The sequence below is a fragment of the Esox lucius genome, chromosome 9, assembly GCF_011004845.1.
Source record: "Esox lucius isolate fEsoLuc1 chromosome 9, fEsoLuc1.pri, whole genome shotgun sequence".
In the NCBI taxonomy this organism is placed as follows: domain Eukaryota; kingdom Metazoa; phylum Chordata; class Actinopteri; order Esociformes; family Esocidae; genus Esox; species Esox lucius.
Genome location: NC_047577.1, coordinates 14,284,926 through 14,298,101, shown reverse-complemented (window position 1 = coordinate 14,298,101; position 13,176 = coordinate 14,284,926). Strand labels below are relative to the sequence as shown.

At 41.9% G+C, this 13,176-nt stretch overlaps 1 protein-coding gene across 3 annotated transcripts in view; it reads right to left on the bottom strand.

The window, feature by feature from the left end:
* Positions 1-13,176, bottom strand: part of sorcs3 (sortilin related VPS10 domain containing receptor 3) — a 212,391-nt gene that overhangs the window by 84,255 nt on the left and 114,960 nt on the right. For all 3 annotated transcript variants that reach the window (XM_020049430.3, XM_010873025.4, XM_020049431.3), the window contains exon 4: positions 9,628-9,786. In XM_020049430.3, coding sequence (XP_019904989.2) covers positions 9,628-9,786 — 159 coding nt within the window. The remainder of the gene's footprint in view (positions 1-9,627; positions 9,787-13,176) is intronic.

Genomic DNA, 13,176 nt, shown 5'->3' with positions numbered 1-13,176 from the left:
ATCTCACGAATAAAATTTTTTCATTGTATCCATAAAAACATGACGCCTCGATTTAAGAGATTTGAGATTTAACACACAATCTCAACTCTTACATCACAAGAAAGAGAAGAAAATGTGTTTTGGATTGGTGTAGATTTCTTTTGTGCAATTGAAAAATGTGATTGTATAATACAGTTCTTTTTTATAAATATTGACACAATTGACATCCCATCATGCTTGGGGCTTATGTAAAAATGCTGATCCGGCCTAGTTGACCGCAATTTTGTCATCAAGGCGGCAAGAGGAAAAGATTTAAATGACGTTGACAGATGGTTCCTAATTTGGTCTCTTCCAGGATGACAATGCCCCCATTCACAGGGGCCACTGAATGGTTTGATGAGTAAGAAAATAATATGAATCGTATGCTATGGCCTTCACACTCAGATCTCAACCCAATCAAACACCTATGGGAGATTTTGGAACGACGTGCTATTATGTATGTGACAATATGCGTAATGTAGATATATTCATTTGATTTTTTTTATGCTTAATCCACCCAAAACCACAAATGTCCATGTTATACTTCAAAAATTGAATGTATGCTAATATTGATAAGTTGTGATATTTTTCAGCATTTGTAGTTATAATTAACAAGCAACATGAAATATGTTGAAGATATCTATAGAGACTGAAGTCGTCCACAAAACCCTCGCTGTAATGCTTTCTCCAGACAGTCCAGCCAGCTGGGTTCATTTGTACCAAAGTTGTTAGAAAACGTAACTAATAAAAAAATCAACATCAGGATGTAACGTTAATAGTCGGTTCTTGACTATGAACAGTTGAACCTCCCCTTACTCTGACCTTCTTCAACTAGTTTCCAGACGCTGTGCGTGAATCTACCTGCTGAAACTATGCTTGTAGCGATAAATCATTTCGATTAATGTTCATGCTAGCCTAAGTTAAGCACTTTTGTCATCACCAGTCACGTTTCCACCATAACACATTCTGAAAGTGTAAATAACAAACAAGTTCCATGCTCAGCATTAATTACAGATCTACTCTGATTAAAGTTTGTAGATAAACTTCTCTAACCACCTGGACTACTTTTGCCTATTCATGTAGCCTAAAATGGCTTTGCCTATTATTCAAGTAGAATATTATATGCATTTGGTTGAATTTAATAAAGACACAAGTACTTGGATGTAACTAATGGTCCTTCAGTAAGGCTATTGAACTATGTGATTAGAGACCAGCAACCTTTTATTTAAATCTGCATTGGCTACAAATAGATGCTGGGGAGTTAGCGTGGTGTGTTGGGTGGCTGATATTTAAAGGCTGTGACACCCGGGTCTTATGGACTGACTTGGAAATAGTCAGCTCCTTCACTTATTTAATATTTAGGTCCTTCATAGAGTCTTCACAAATAACTACAAAAGATAATGCAATTAATTGAGATTGTTTGACAGCACTAGTTCTAGACAGCTCCAGAAAAAATTTATTTTCATTTCCTTTTCAAAATAGTTGAAAAGGAACGTTTTAGTGAGGAACAGAAGCATTCAATTTGCAGTGGTCTCTTACTTTTAACCCTTCTGTTCCTCACTCAAAACCTCTCTTTTTGACTTTTTTGAAAAGGAAAGAAAAAGGTGCAGTAGTCTCTTAATTTTTTCTGGACCTGTACAATATGCCCATACATCTAATGGCTGCTTTGGCGATCTGCAGTGCATGTAAATATTGTGTTATTCCCTGTGTCCATTCAGCACAATGTAACATAACATACATAACATATTACGAAACCTCTTTTTTATATTTCACAGACGGACTGCTTAGAAGATAAATCATGGTGAAAAAGGGTATTAATTGTGAATAGTTTCATGATCATGTTCCAGGCGTGGTTACCCATTTAATATCCTTCTTTTAACTTGTCTGAATAATACAAGTTATAATCTTTTTTACTGGGGGAAGACAGGTCAGGACAGGGGGTGCATGTCACCGGGAGTGCCATACACTCAAGCACTGCTGTTTGAACTCCAGTGACATGTGTTTCATTAAAGAATTGGCTCCAGCCACCTGTCTCCTTCAAAAGCAGTCGGTCGAAAGATGGCCTTAAGCTCAAGTGGTGCATGTCGACAGGTTCTCTAATCATTCTTGGGGTTGCTAATGGGGGTGCTGGGCTTATCTTGGGGATGCTCTGGACAGATGCCAGATGGTAAGTTTGGCAAAAACGAACACTCTCTTTGAACAGAAGAACTTCATACCAACCGTAAAGCATGGGGGCAGTGGCATTAGGGTTTGCCATCACTCAGTGGCAGAGTCAACCGTGAATTTGATATTGTACCAGCATATTATTGATGAGAAAGTGAGGCCATATGAAGCTGAACGGACATGGATCTTGCAAGTGGACAATGACCCAAAACACACTAGCAAAGGTACAACATAAGAGAAGAATTGGAGGATCAAAAGCCCAGATCTTAATGAATTCTGTGAGGAGACTTGCATGCAAGAAAGCCCTTGAACATGACATAATTGAAACAGTACTGTAAAGAAAAGAGGGAAAATTTCCTCCCAGTTGATGTAAAAGAACGATACACAGTAACAAGAAGCAGCTACATGAAGTTATTTCAGCTAATGACACCAATAACAGCTATTGATGCTACAGCAGAGGTGTATTTGTGTCTACACATTATTAAATTTTTTACATTTCTGATAAATAAATGATTGCAATGTATATAAACCCTTCCATGAACTGCCACCTTATCGTGGTGGAGGGGTTTGAGTACCCGAGTGACCCTAGGAGCTATGTTGTCTGGGGCTATATGCCCCTGGTAGGGTCTCCCAAGGCAAACAGGTCCTAGGCGACGGGTCAGACTAAGAGCGGTTCAAAACCCTTTAATGATGAATTACATTTCGAGCACCGTGACGTCGCCCGGTTTGGCGCAGCCGGGGCCCCACCCTGGAGCCAGGCCCAGGGTTGGGGCTCGTATGCGAGCGCCTGGTGGCCAGGGCCTTTCCCCATGGGGCCTGGTCAGGCTCAGCCCGAACAAGCGACGTGGGGCCGCCTTCCTGTGGGCTCACCACCTACAGGAGGGACCATAAGGGGCCGGTGCGGAGAGGATCGGGCAGCAGTCGAAGGCGGGGGCCTCGACAATCCAATCACTGGACACAGAAACTAGCTCTAGGGAGGTGGAACGTCACCTCGCTGGCGGAGAAGGAGCCTGAGATCGTGCGTGAGGTTGAGAGGTTCCGACTAGAGATAGTCGGGATCACCTCTACGCACGGCTTGGGCTCTGGAACCACATTCCTTGAGAGAGGATGGACTCTTCACCACTCTGGAGTTGCCCATGGTGAGAGGCGGCGGGCTGGTGTGGGTTTGCTTATAGTTCCCCAGCTCCCCCCGGTGAACGAGAGGGTCGTTTCCCTGTGCCTACGGGTCGGGGATAGGTCTCTCACTGTTGTTTGTGCCTACGGGCCGAACGGCAGTGCAGAGTACCCAACCTTCTTGGAGTCTATGGGAGGGGTGCTGGAAAGTGCTCCGACTGGGGACTCTATTGTTCTACTGGGGGACTTCAACGCCCACGTGGGCAACGACAGTGACACCTGGAGGGGCGTGATTGGGAGGAACAGCCCCCCTGATCTGAACCTGAGTGGTGTTCAGTTATTGGACTTCTGTGCAAGTCACAGTTTGTCCATAACAAACACCATGTTCAAGCATAAGGGTGTCCATCAGTGCACCAGGACACCTTTGGTCGTAGGTCGATGATCGTCTTTGTTGTCGTTTCATCTGACTTGTGGCCACATGTCTTGGACACTCGGGTGAAGAGAGGGGCGGAGCTGTCAACTGATCACCACCTGGTGGTGAGTTGGATCCGATGGCTGGGGAGGAAGCTGGACAGACTCGGCAGACACAAGTGTACTGTAAGGGTCTGCTGGGAACGTCTGGCCGAGTCTCCTGTCAGAGAGATCTTTAACTCCCACCTCCGGCAGAGCTTTGACTGGATCCCGAGGGAGGATGGAGATATTGAGTCCGAGTGGACCATGTTCTCCACTGCCATTGTCGAAGCGGCCGCTCTGAGATGTGGCCGTAAGGTCTCCGGTGCCTGTCGAGGCGGCAATCACCGAACCCGGTGGTGGACACCGGAAGTAAGGGAAGCCGTCAAGCTGAAGAAAGAGTCCTATCAGGCCTGGTTGGCTTGTGGGACTCCTGAGGCAGCTGACGGGTACCGACAGGCCAAGCGGACTGCAGCCCGGGTGGTTGTGGAGGCAAAAACTCGGGCCTGGGAGGAGTTCGGTGAGGCCATGGAGAAGGACTATTGGCTGGCCTCGAAGAGATTCTGGCAAACCGTCCGGCGCCTCAGGAGAGGGAAACAGTGCCCTACCAACGCTGTTTACAGTAGAGGTGGGCAGCTGTTGACCTCAACTGGGGATGTCGTCAGGCGGTGGAAGGAGTACTTCGAGGATCTCCTCAATCCCGCCGTCACGTCTTCCATTGAGGAAACAGAGGATGAGAGCTCAGAGGTGGACTCGTCCATCACCTGGGCTGACAGACCGGGGTGGTGGTCCCTCTTTTTAAGAAGGGGGACCGGAGGGTGTGAATATGGGGTCTTGGGTTCTTTGCTAAGGGCTGTCAGGTCCCTGTATGACCGAAGCAGGAACTTGGTCCGCATTGCCGGCAGTAAGTCAGACTTGTTCCCAGTGCATGTTGGACTCCGGCAGGGCTGCCCTTTGTCGCCAGTTCTGTTCATAATTTTTATGGACAGAATTTCTAGGCACAGCCAGGGGCCGGAGGGTGTCAGGTTTGGGGACCACACAATTCCGTCTCTGCTCTTTGCGGATGATGTTGTCGTGTTGGCCCCTTCAAACCAGGACCTTCAGCAAGCACTGGGACGGATTGCAGCTGAGTGTGAAGCAGTGGGGATGAGAATATCCAAATCCGAGGCCATGGTCCTCAGTCGGGAAAGGGTGGCTTGCCCACTTCAGGTTGGAGGAGAGTGTCTGCCTCACGTGGAGTTTAAATATCTAAGGGTCTTGTTCACGAGTGAGGGAAGGATGGAACGGGAGATTGACAGACGGATCGGTGCAGCTTCTGCAGTAATGCGGTTGATTTATCGGTCTGTTGTGGTGATTTACCGGTCAATCTACGTTCCTACTCTCACCTATGGTCATGAGCTTTGGGTCATGACCGAAAGGACAAGATCCTGGATACAGGCGGCCGAAATGAGGGAAGGTGTTCCGGTCCCGTCCCACCGTGAGGAGACCCCGGGGAAGACCTAGGACACGCTGGAGGGACTATGTCTCCCGGCTGGCCTGGGAACGCCTCGGTGTCCCCCCGGAAGAGCTGGAGGAAGTGTCTGGGGAGAGGGAAGTCTGAGCATCACTGCTGTCCCCGCGACCCGGCCCCGGATGAAGCGGATCTATGCATATATGTATGTATATATGTATGCAATGTATAATATTTCAGTGTTATTTGTATGCTTACATTACATTTATCTGTCAGTTGTGTTGATGTGAAGATTACATTATGTACTAATATGTACGAAGAAAGACATTTCCAGGGTGTGTACTTACTTTTTCACATGACTGTAGAAGCAGTGCAAGATACAGTAGATCTCAAATTCTGTTTTTCTTGTTCTAGTTTGTTCTTCTGGGTCTTTTCAATTGTTAAGTCTCCTAATTGACTTGAGTATTAGAGCTGCTTGTCTTGGAAACCTTTTGACAAGCTGCTATGCTAGACAACTTCAGACAGAGAGTTGTTTTGTGCTGTTCAGTTATTCATGTAAGACACTCCCAGCCCTTGCTTCAAAGCAAGAAAGCAAATACATTATTGTTTTGAATGTTTTTATAGTCTGAGATGTATTGGGTAAGCAGGGTTTGGGAGCCACCGGCAAACATCTCAAGGGAGCAGAGAAGACAGACCACTTAAAATGCACCAGTCCCCTCAACACGAGTTATAGTCCATTCTTATGAATTTAAAAGAGATTATTCCTAACGCCACAAGGCTAGTATTAAATTGCATCTCGCTCACACACCTCGTTGGACCTGAAAGATAAGGCCTTGGGTCTGAAATGGATTATATAAAGGATATGTTAATCAAATCATTAACTTGGTGGGACCATTGAGTTCAAGTATTTAGTATACATTGTAGTTTCTGTGGTCACTTGGGGATATGTGGTTTTGCTTCCATTATGTACATATTGTAAGTAGAAGTGTATTAAACAACTGAAAGTCACTTAAAAGAAAATGGTAGTGTAGATGAAGTAACGTTAGCACAGCCAGACAGTGAGCCTTCATTGTGAAAAAATTGAACAGATTTGATCTGAATTGCCAGTCATTCACAATGTCTAACAATATTAAGTCAAACCTTTGCCATCGGTTTGAGTGGAAAAAAATAGTGGAAAAGGAAAATGTTCACCCAACATATTGGTGCTACCGGTGCTTTTCTGAGCATCGAATTACATTTCGGACGGTTTAGCTCTGCTCTTATATTTTGGTTACTAAATATAATGTTAGTGTTTCATAAAAAGTATTTTATTAATTAGTAAACACTGGTATTGCTGATTAATAAGATTTCTTATAAGGTGTTTCGTTATTGTATTTTGATAATTTATAAAGTATTTATAAACCACTTTTTAATGAATTATTATTGCAAGAGCTGTTATTGGCTCATGAAATCATTACTATGGCTTTAGGTAATGGCTGGCAAACTATACTGCATATATACATTTATGCATACTATATTGAATCAATTATAAGTTAAGTCGAGTAGAGTAAAGTAGAGTTAAAACGTGGAGAAAGTGAAGGGATGTAAATACCTTAAGAAAGGCTCTGTAGAAACAAATCACTGAATCTCATCAGGTTTGCAGTTGCTCCCCTTTAAAATTGGACTTACAAATACCTCAGGATTTTGATATTCTGCCCTTAGGGTGCCCTTAAGATGACAACTCCATTGTGTTATGAAGGAAGTCACTAGGAAACATTCCAGAGGTGATTTTCTTTGACAGTCAAGACCTCAGGACAGTCTAGTCCAGGCCCAGGCTCCAGGATAATATGCCTGTGGTGGCTGTTTTAATCCTTGGTGGGAGGACAGGTGACAACTAGCGCATATTTTGTGGTAGCACTGATTGACTTGAACAAGGTAGGTAGGGCCTATTGTTCAAATTTACTCAAAGATATCAGAAAAAGTAGTCGTGCGCATCAAGAAGCATTCTTTTGTAACAAGAGAGATATGCCCTTTTGCAATAGAAATCAGATGATTTCTCACACACTATAGAAGGCTGGAAAGGGGTGAAACAGAAGCTTATGTGGTTTTTCACATTGGGTTTTGGAGTAGCATGTCACACAACGCCTAGGTGTAAATGATTCCCAACCTCACGGCTAACAGGCGATAACGGTCAATGTCCCTATACTCATTAAGTAATGCATACTGCAAATGTGTGTATGCACATGATAGTCAGATCTGTAAAAGCAAATAATGACATTACAAACCCATTTAAATGTCAAGGCAAAAATTACAACTAATTATATAGACAATTCTGCCAAAAACAGTAGGTGCAGGCTACATGCAGGAAACACAATGAATTCAATGATAGACAATGGTACCTAAAGGGTTTTAGTTTGCCATTTAGTTCTCGCTTCCTGAATCATGATGCGTTGAACTTCATGAAAAGTTTTGGATTTCATTCTCCTTTTTCCTGTCGAAATGTACTTGTCACATCCCACTCAAATGCCAGCTGGATAAGCGGCTTTTCATTGTCTGTGCTCACTGAATAGGCCTAGCTATGTTCTTCAGAGTGAAGAAGGAATTTTCTCACATTGCTGTAGATCTCCCATATGTTAATCCATGTTTCAGTGCCAACAGCACAGTCGGCATAGCTGACAAAGAAGAACATGGAGTGTGTTGAGTGTCTCTTTGAAGAACACTGAGTGCGGTCCACATGTTGTTGCTGGCTGTGGCTGTTATGTCAATTTTCCAGAATTTGGCAGAGTATTGGTTGAATTCAACAACAGTTTGTCTATGCTTACATGCAAAAAGTTAGCTTTTAGATCTGTTCCATTTTCCGATATCCAACTGATGTTCAACACATTGCCAAATAGCCACCACCAGAACCAAGCTAAAAACTAATCGTGGGACCATCCATGCCTGTTTTAATCTCCAATTCTTGTTCCAAGGTGTCGCAGGGACAATAGGTTACCTGAAGTTTTGAACTGGAACTATAACCATTTACTCAGGTAGTGACAAAGTGTACTTTACGCATAAACGTTTTAAAGTTGCAACTGTATAGACTCACGAAATAATGGATTACATACAGTAATAACCATTTGATTCCACATTGAATCTATGAGACATTTATTAGCCCAGTGTACCATACTTCTATTGTCTGAGTTTCCTATGTCCACAAAACGAAAAGTAAACAGACATCAACATTTTATAAAGGGTGCAATGCAGTACAAAAGGTTGTTAGGAACCTGTATACTCAGATACGGCCCATCACAAACAGAAGGGTTAGCAAATAGGAACTCTATCTGAAATGGCATCTGATTTATTTTGCAAAATATACCTTTCCACTATGAACTCGTATTTGAGCAACATCTGTGGGAGATGTCAGCAGGCATTGGTATGACTGATATTGTGGTCAGTTAGAAACGAAAGGTGTCAGACTTCTTCCTCCCCAACCTCCATCAGACTCCCCTGCGCGATAGCCATTTTGGTAGCCAGGTCAGACTCATTGACTATGATGGTAGGTCTACTTCACAGGGGGTTAATGGAATGTGACGTCCATGCGGATGGGGGAATACGTGCTATAGTTCTCCAAGGCATTACACTTCAGAACACTGAATGGTACAGATGAGATATGAATATCTGGTCTAGTCATTCATGTAAAATTGCGTGTGTGCTTTTGCAGATTAAGTAATCTGCAAATTGAGGACTTTACCTGTGCATACGTATCTGATGATGACAATGATGAGGAGGATGAAGATGATATTGCTGTTATGATGATTCATTTTAGTTACAAATGTAGTCACTGTGTTGTTAATTCATTATATTAAGAAGTGTTAATTGCGTCCAGCTAATTTGGATACCTGGAAACTGGGTAGAATATTGATAAAAGCATCCCTGGACATTAAGTCCCATATTACTATCTGTGATTTACCATCTCAACCCTTGTTGTAATTATACAGCTATCAATCAAAGAGGAATTTCAAAATAGTAGTTAAAGAAAATGTATAACAATTTTACTAACACCATTGGAATAACTGTCAGCACGTGAATGTGAAAGACACCGTCCAGTCTCCAGAAATAATGATGCAATGATGCATGATATTACTGCTCTGATTTTAGTTTGTGGTAAACATGTTCATAGTACATTTAGGAACTATGTAGTTACAAAGTAATAAGGGACAAAACAATGTCACAAATAACAATAACCTGCATAATATTTTTCAGTATTACAATGTGAACGTAAGAAAAGATCATGCATCGTACAGAGGCGGAAATACAATGCCATTGGAACTGAAAGAGAGGATAGCAAAAACAGTAGACAGGAACAAGTCTGAGCTTTAGGCAACTGTGCATGACAGTCTGAAATCCAAAGCACACTGTAAACAACTGTGGAGAACCCCCCCCCACAAAAAAAAAAGAGACATGGAGCTAACCTTCTGGTCATGGCTGTAGGCTAGGGCCCAATCCTCCTGTGTTGGATGAAACAGCAGGCTGAGTATGTAGAAGCTGAGGCGGTACTTCTGATAGTTGGCTCCTTCATCCGAGCTGATGAGCACACTTCTCTCAAACTCAGGGTCGGTCAGTAACATTATCTGGATGAGGGAGTAAAGAGAGGGGAGAGGAGTATAGAGAGTAGAAAGAGGATGAATGGGGTTAGGAGCACTGAGAGCAATATCCGTCATGTATGTAGCACTATTCTTACAAAAACAAAATGCATCACTAAGTTCTTCACAAAATTACCAAGTGAAAATGGCTTTAATTATGGATTAGAAATGAATAAATATAGAAATGAAAAAAAACTAAGTACAACCAAACAAATTCAAAGAAACAAAATAAATGTCAATAAATGACTTTGTGCAGAGAAAGCGACAGAAAGAGGGGGGACTCTCAGTGGACGTTCCTGTGATCAATCAGGATTGCACTTTGTCGCTCGGTCACTTCTCTCCAAAATAAGTAATTATCTTTTATTAGACAGAGGCTGTTCAGAATCCCACAATAGAGCAGAACGTCAGCTGAGAGGTGCTGAGAGAAAGTAGAACCAAAAAAGTTCCCATGATAATTAATGGGACGACATATGGCGATACGTACTTTAGACTAGTTGATCTAGAATACATGGTGTGCTATTGTGTTATTGCAATTATGAGACAGCTGTTTTGCAGAACATGTGTCGATAAAAATCCCCTCCACCATGCGTAGCTACATGTCTAGCCAGGGAAATTGGTTTTGAGCAGTGTGTAGGTAATTGATAAGAAATAAATACAAATATTTATGCAATTAAGAATGTTCACAGTCTGGACTGCTTTATGTAACCAGAGTGGACTAATTTCACGCTAGAAATACTCCTTTCCTGTATTCATGATTTAAAAGAAAAGAATGTAAATGTATTGCTGCAAATTTCATAAAAATAAGCCTCTTGAGAAAGCAATAACAAAGAAAGCTCTTTAAAACCAACAAATAACAACACAAATTTACATTTTAAAGAGATTGATCAAAATAATTGTATGTACACTACTTCATCATAGTCAGATTTATTCAGTGATAACATGTTTTATACCTGCATGAAGTTTAAAAGCAGTTGCTAACAAGAATTAGCACAATTAACAGAAGTCTATGGGAACAACTATCATGACATGTTACTATAAACGACCGGTCATTCTCACTTTTAGTACCTGAAAGCAGACAAAGCAGAAAAAGGGCTATAGTAGCAAAAATGTCAAACTATCCCTTTAAAAAAAAATATGTAGTGGCATCCTTGCCCCAACCTGACTCTAATTAACTGTATGCAATTGTATGCCAGCTGGTTTATTGTCTCTGGTTTTATTGGAATTCTATCTTCTGTGTTACTCTTATATATAGGTGCTGTTGTGATAATCCAAACAGGTCTGATGATTTTAATCCAACCAATATAATTTGTACCTGCTCAACATTATTTCTCTGATGGAGTCAGATGAACAGTATTTCAATTGGCTTTGTTGTAAGGATCTTCATCCCGGGTGAAGTGTATGTACATCATTTATGATGAATACTCCCTTGCTTCCCTCCTGTACACATGTAGCTAAGAAAACTATAAAAACACAGCGTTGCACAACGCTGCATTAAGAGAAAGCCCATTATTTGGATGTCAGTATAATGCAGATATATAAATAGTTCACTATAATATATTTTATTATGAAATCTGACCTTATTGGGTGCGTCTATGTTTCATGTAAGATGATTTGTGGGCAGATATTTTTATTGCAGTTCATTATGTTCCAATCACAGCCAGTTCCCAGTGAAACATCTACATCTTTTAAACCAGGAACCACAACTCACGCCTGCCTTTAATGATCAAACCACTAAACCCAGAAAGAAAAGGAGAAGGGGGAAGCCTTGGCATGGCTAGTGCCACAGCCAAACGGCTGTGTTTTCTTTCCCTACAACAGGATTTGAATTGGAAAAAACAGCAGCACATTTGTCACTGACAAAATAGCACCCCTCTATCCCCAGCTTTAACTAGGAATCCTCCCTGGTGGTGATTTAGATAAATTGTTTTTCATTAAGAGCCAATAAACAGACTGCGGACTCCACACTCGTTTTTTCCCTTCTTTTTATATTCCTTCAATTTTGTTGTTGTCCGTGCCTTCCAATATTGCCATTCATTAATGTCCCGGAGGGTCTATTTCTCCCAGTGTCTTAGGGCCTTGTCACATATAATGTATAGTTTCTAAGGTCTAATCCTTTTCCATAATATTGTATTAAGCGACAGCATTTATTAGAAGGAGGAAATTGCATTTCACCTTGCATTTTGGATTCCTCTGTCAGAACCTTTCTCTGTGTCCATTAAGAGGAGTACATGGTAGAAGTCCTTGAATTGTCCCACTTGTTAAGTGTTGCTTCTACGGAACGGGGACACTCAAAAGTTTCTCTTTTCTCTAATGTCAATTTAGGCAAACGTTGACATTTTTGAACAGGAACTCTTTTGGACTTCCTGTGATACGCTTTGTATTAAGAAGTGTCTCTTGTATTAAGGGGTTGTTGCTGAGGCAGTTGTGTGTGCATATGTACTCTGTGCATAGCCTTTAGCACTGTTGAATTTACTGTGGTTCATTTTATAAACTTTATGTTGAGAAGACTAAACAATGAGAGAAGCCGGGAAAAGCATTAACTGACAACGATGATTTCCATCACTGTATATTATTTGCCATGTGACATAGTCACGAGTAAACGGCTTTCAAAGAGTTTTTCTCTTACAAAACGTGAAAGTAAATTTGATAGGTAACATAACTACACTAAAAGCCTTCTCACAAGTTTCTGATCATTTCCTTCACATATTGTTAATGAGGATCTATATGGGTATGGGCATGCCCATCTGTTCCTGTTGCCACACAACTATTAGGGGAGATTACATAATAAGGAACAGCATCATTCTGCATAACTTTCCTCAGAAAATAATTATAATTCTGAGGTAAAAATATGAGGGTGATTAAGTCTCTGCAAGAGAAAGTGTAGCATGTTTGCGTCACGTGATAAACACAACTCATGTGATGAGTGCATCAACGGTACTTATTTGCTGTAGAGCAATTGCCCAAAATGGTGAGGACTTTTTCTCCAAACACTTTCCCTTAGAAATCACACAGACCAATAGCATCAACAGCTAATTAAGATTTCTCTCCACAACCACTTGGTAATTGCAATGCATTTCGCGGGAACAAAGAGGTGTGAGGTGGGTAACAAAGCTGTGATCAATACAGGTGGGATGGATAACCTCTTAACGTTATCTGCTGATGTTCAGCCAGTTGTCGGGTGTGAGTCGAGTGACCAAGCTAATCGTCATGCGAGAAGCGCTATGGTCAGTGTGATGTTCTCTGAATTTCTGAAGCGTACTGTTTACCGGAGCCATCTGATGACTGCCAACAACGGGATGGAGAGGAAGAGAGGAAGCCTCACCACAGATTAATCATGTCAAGTAAGGATCAATTGCGGCCTATCTTGTGAGCGAGCTC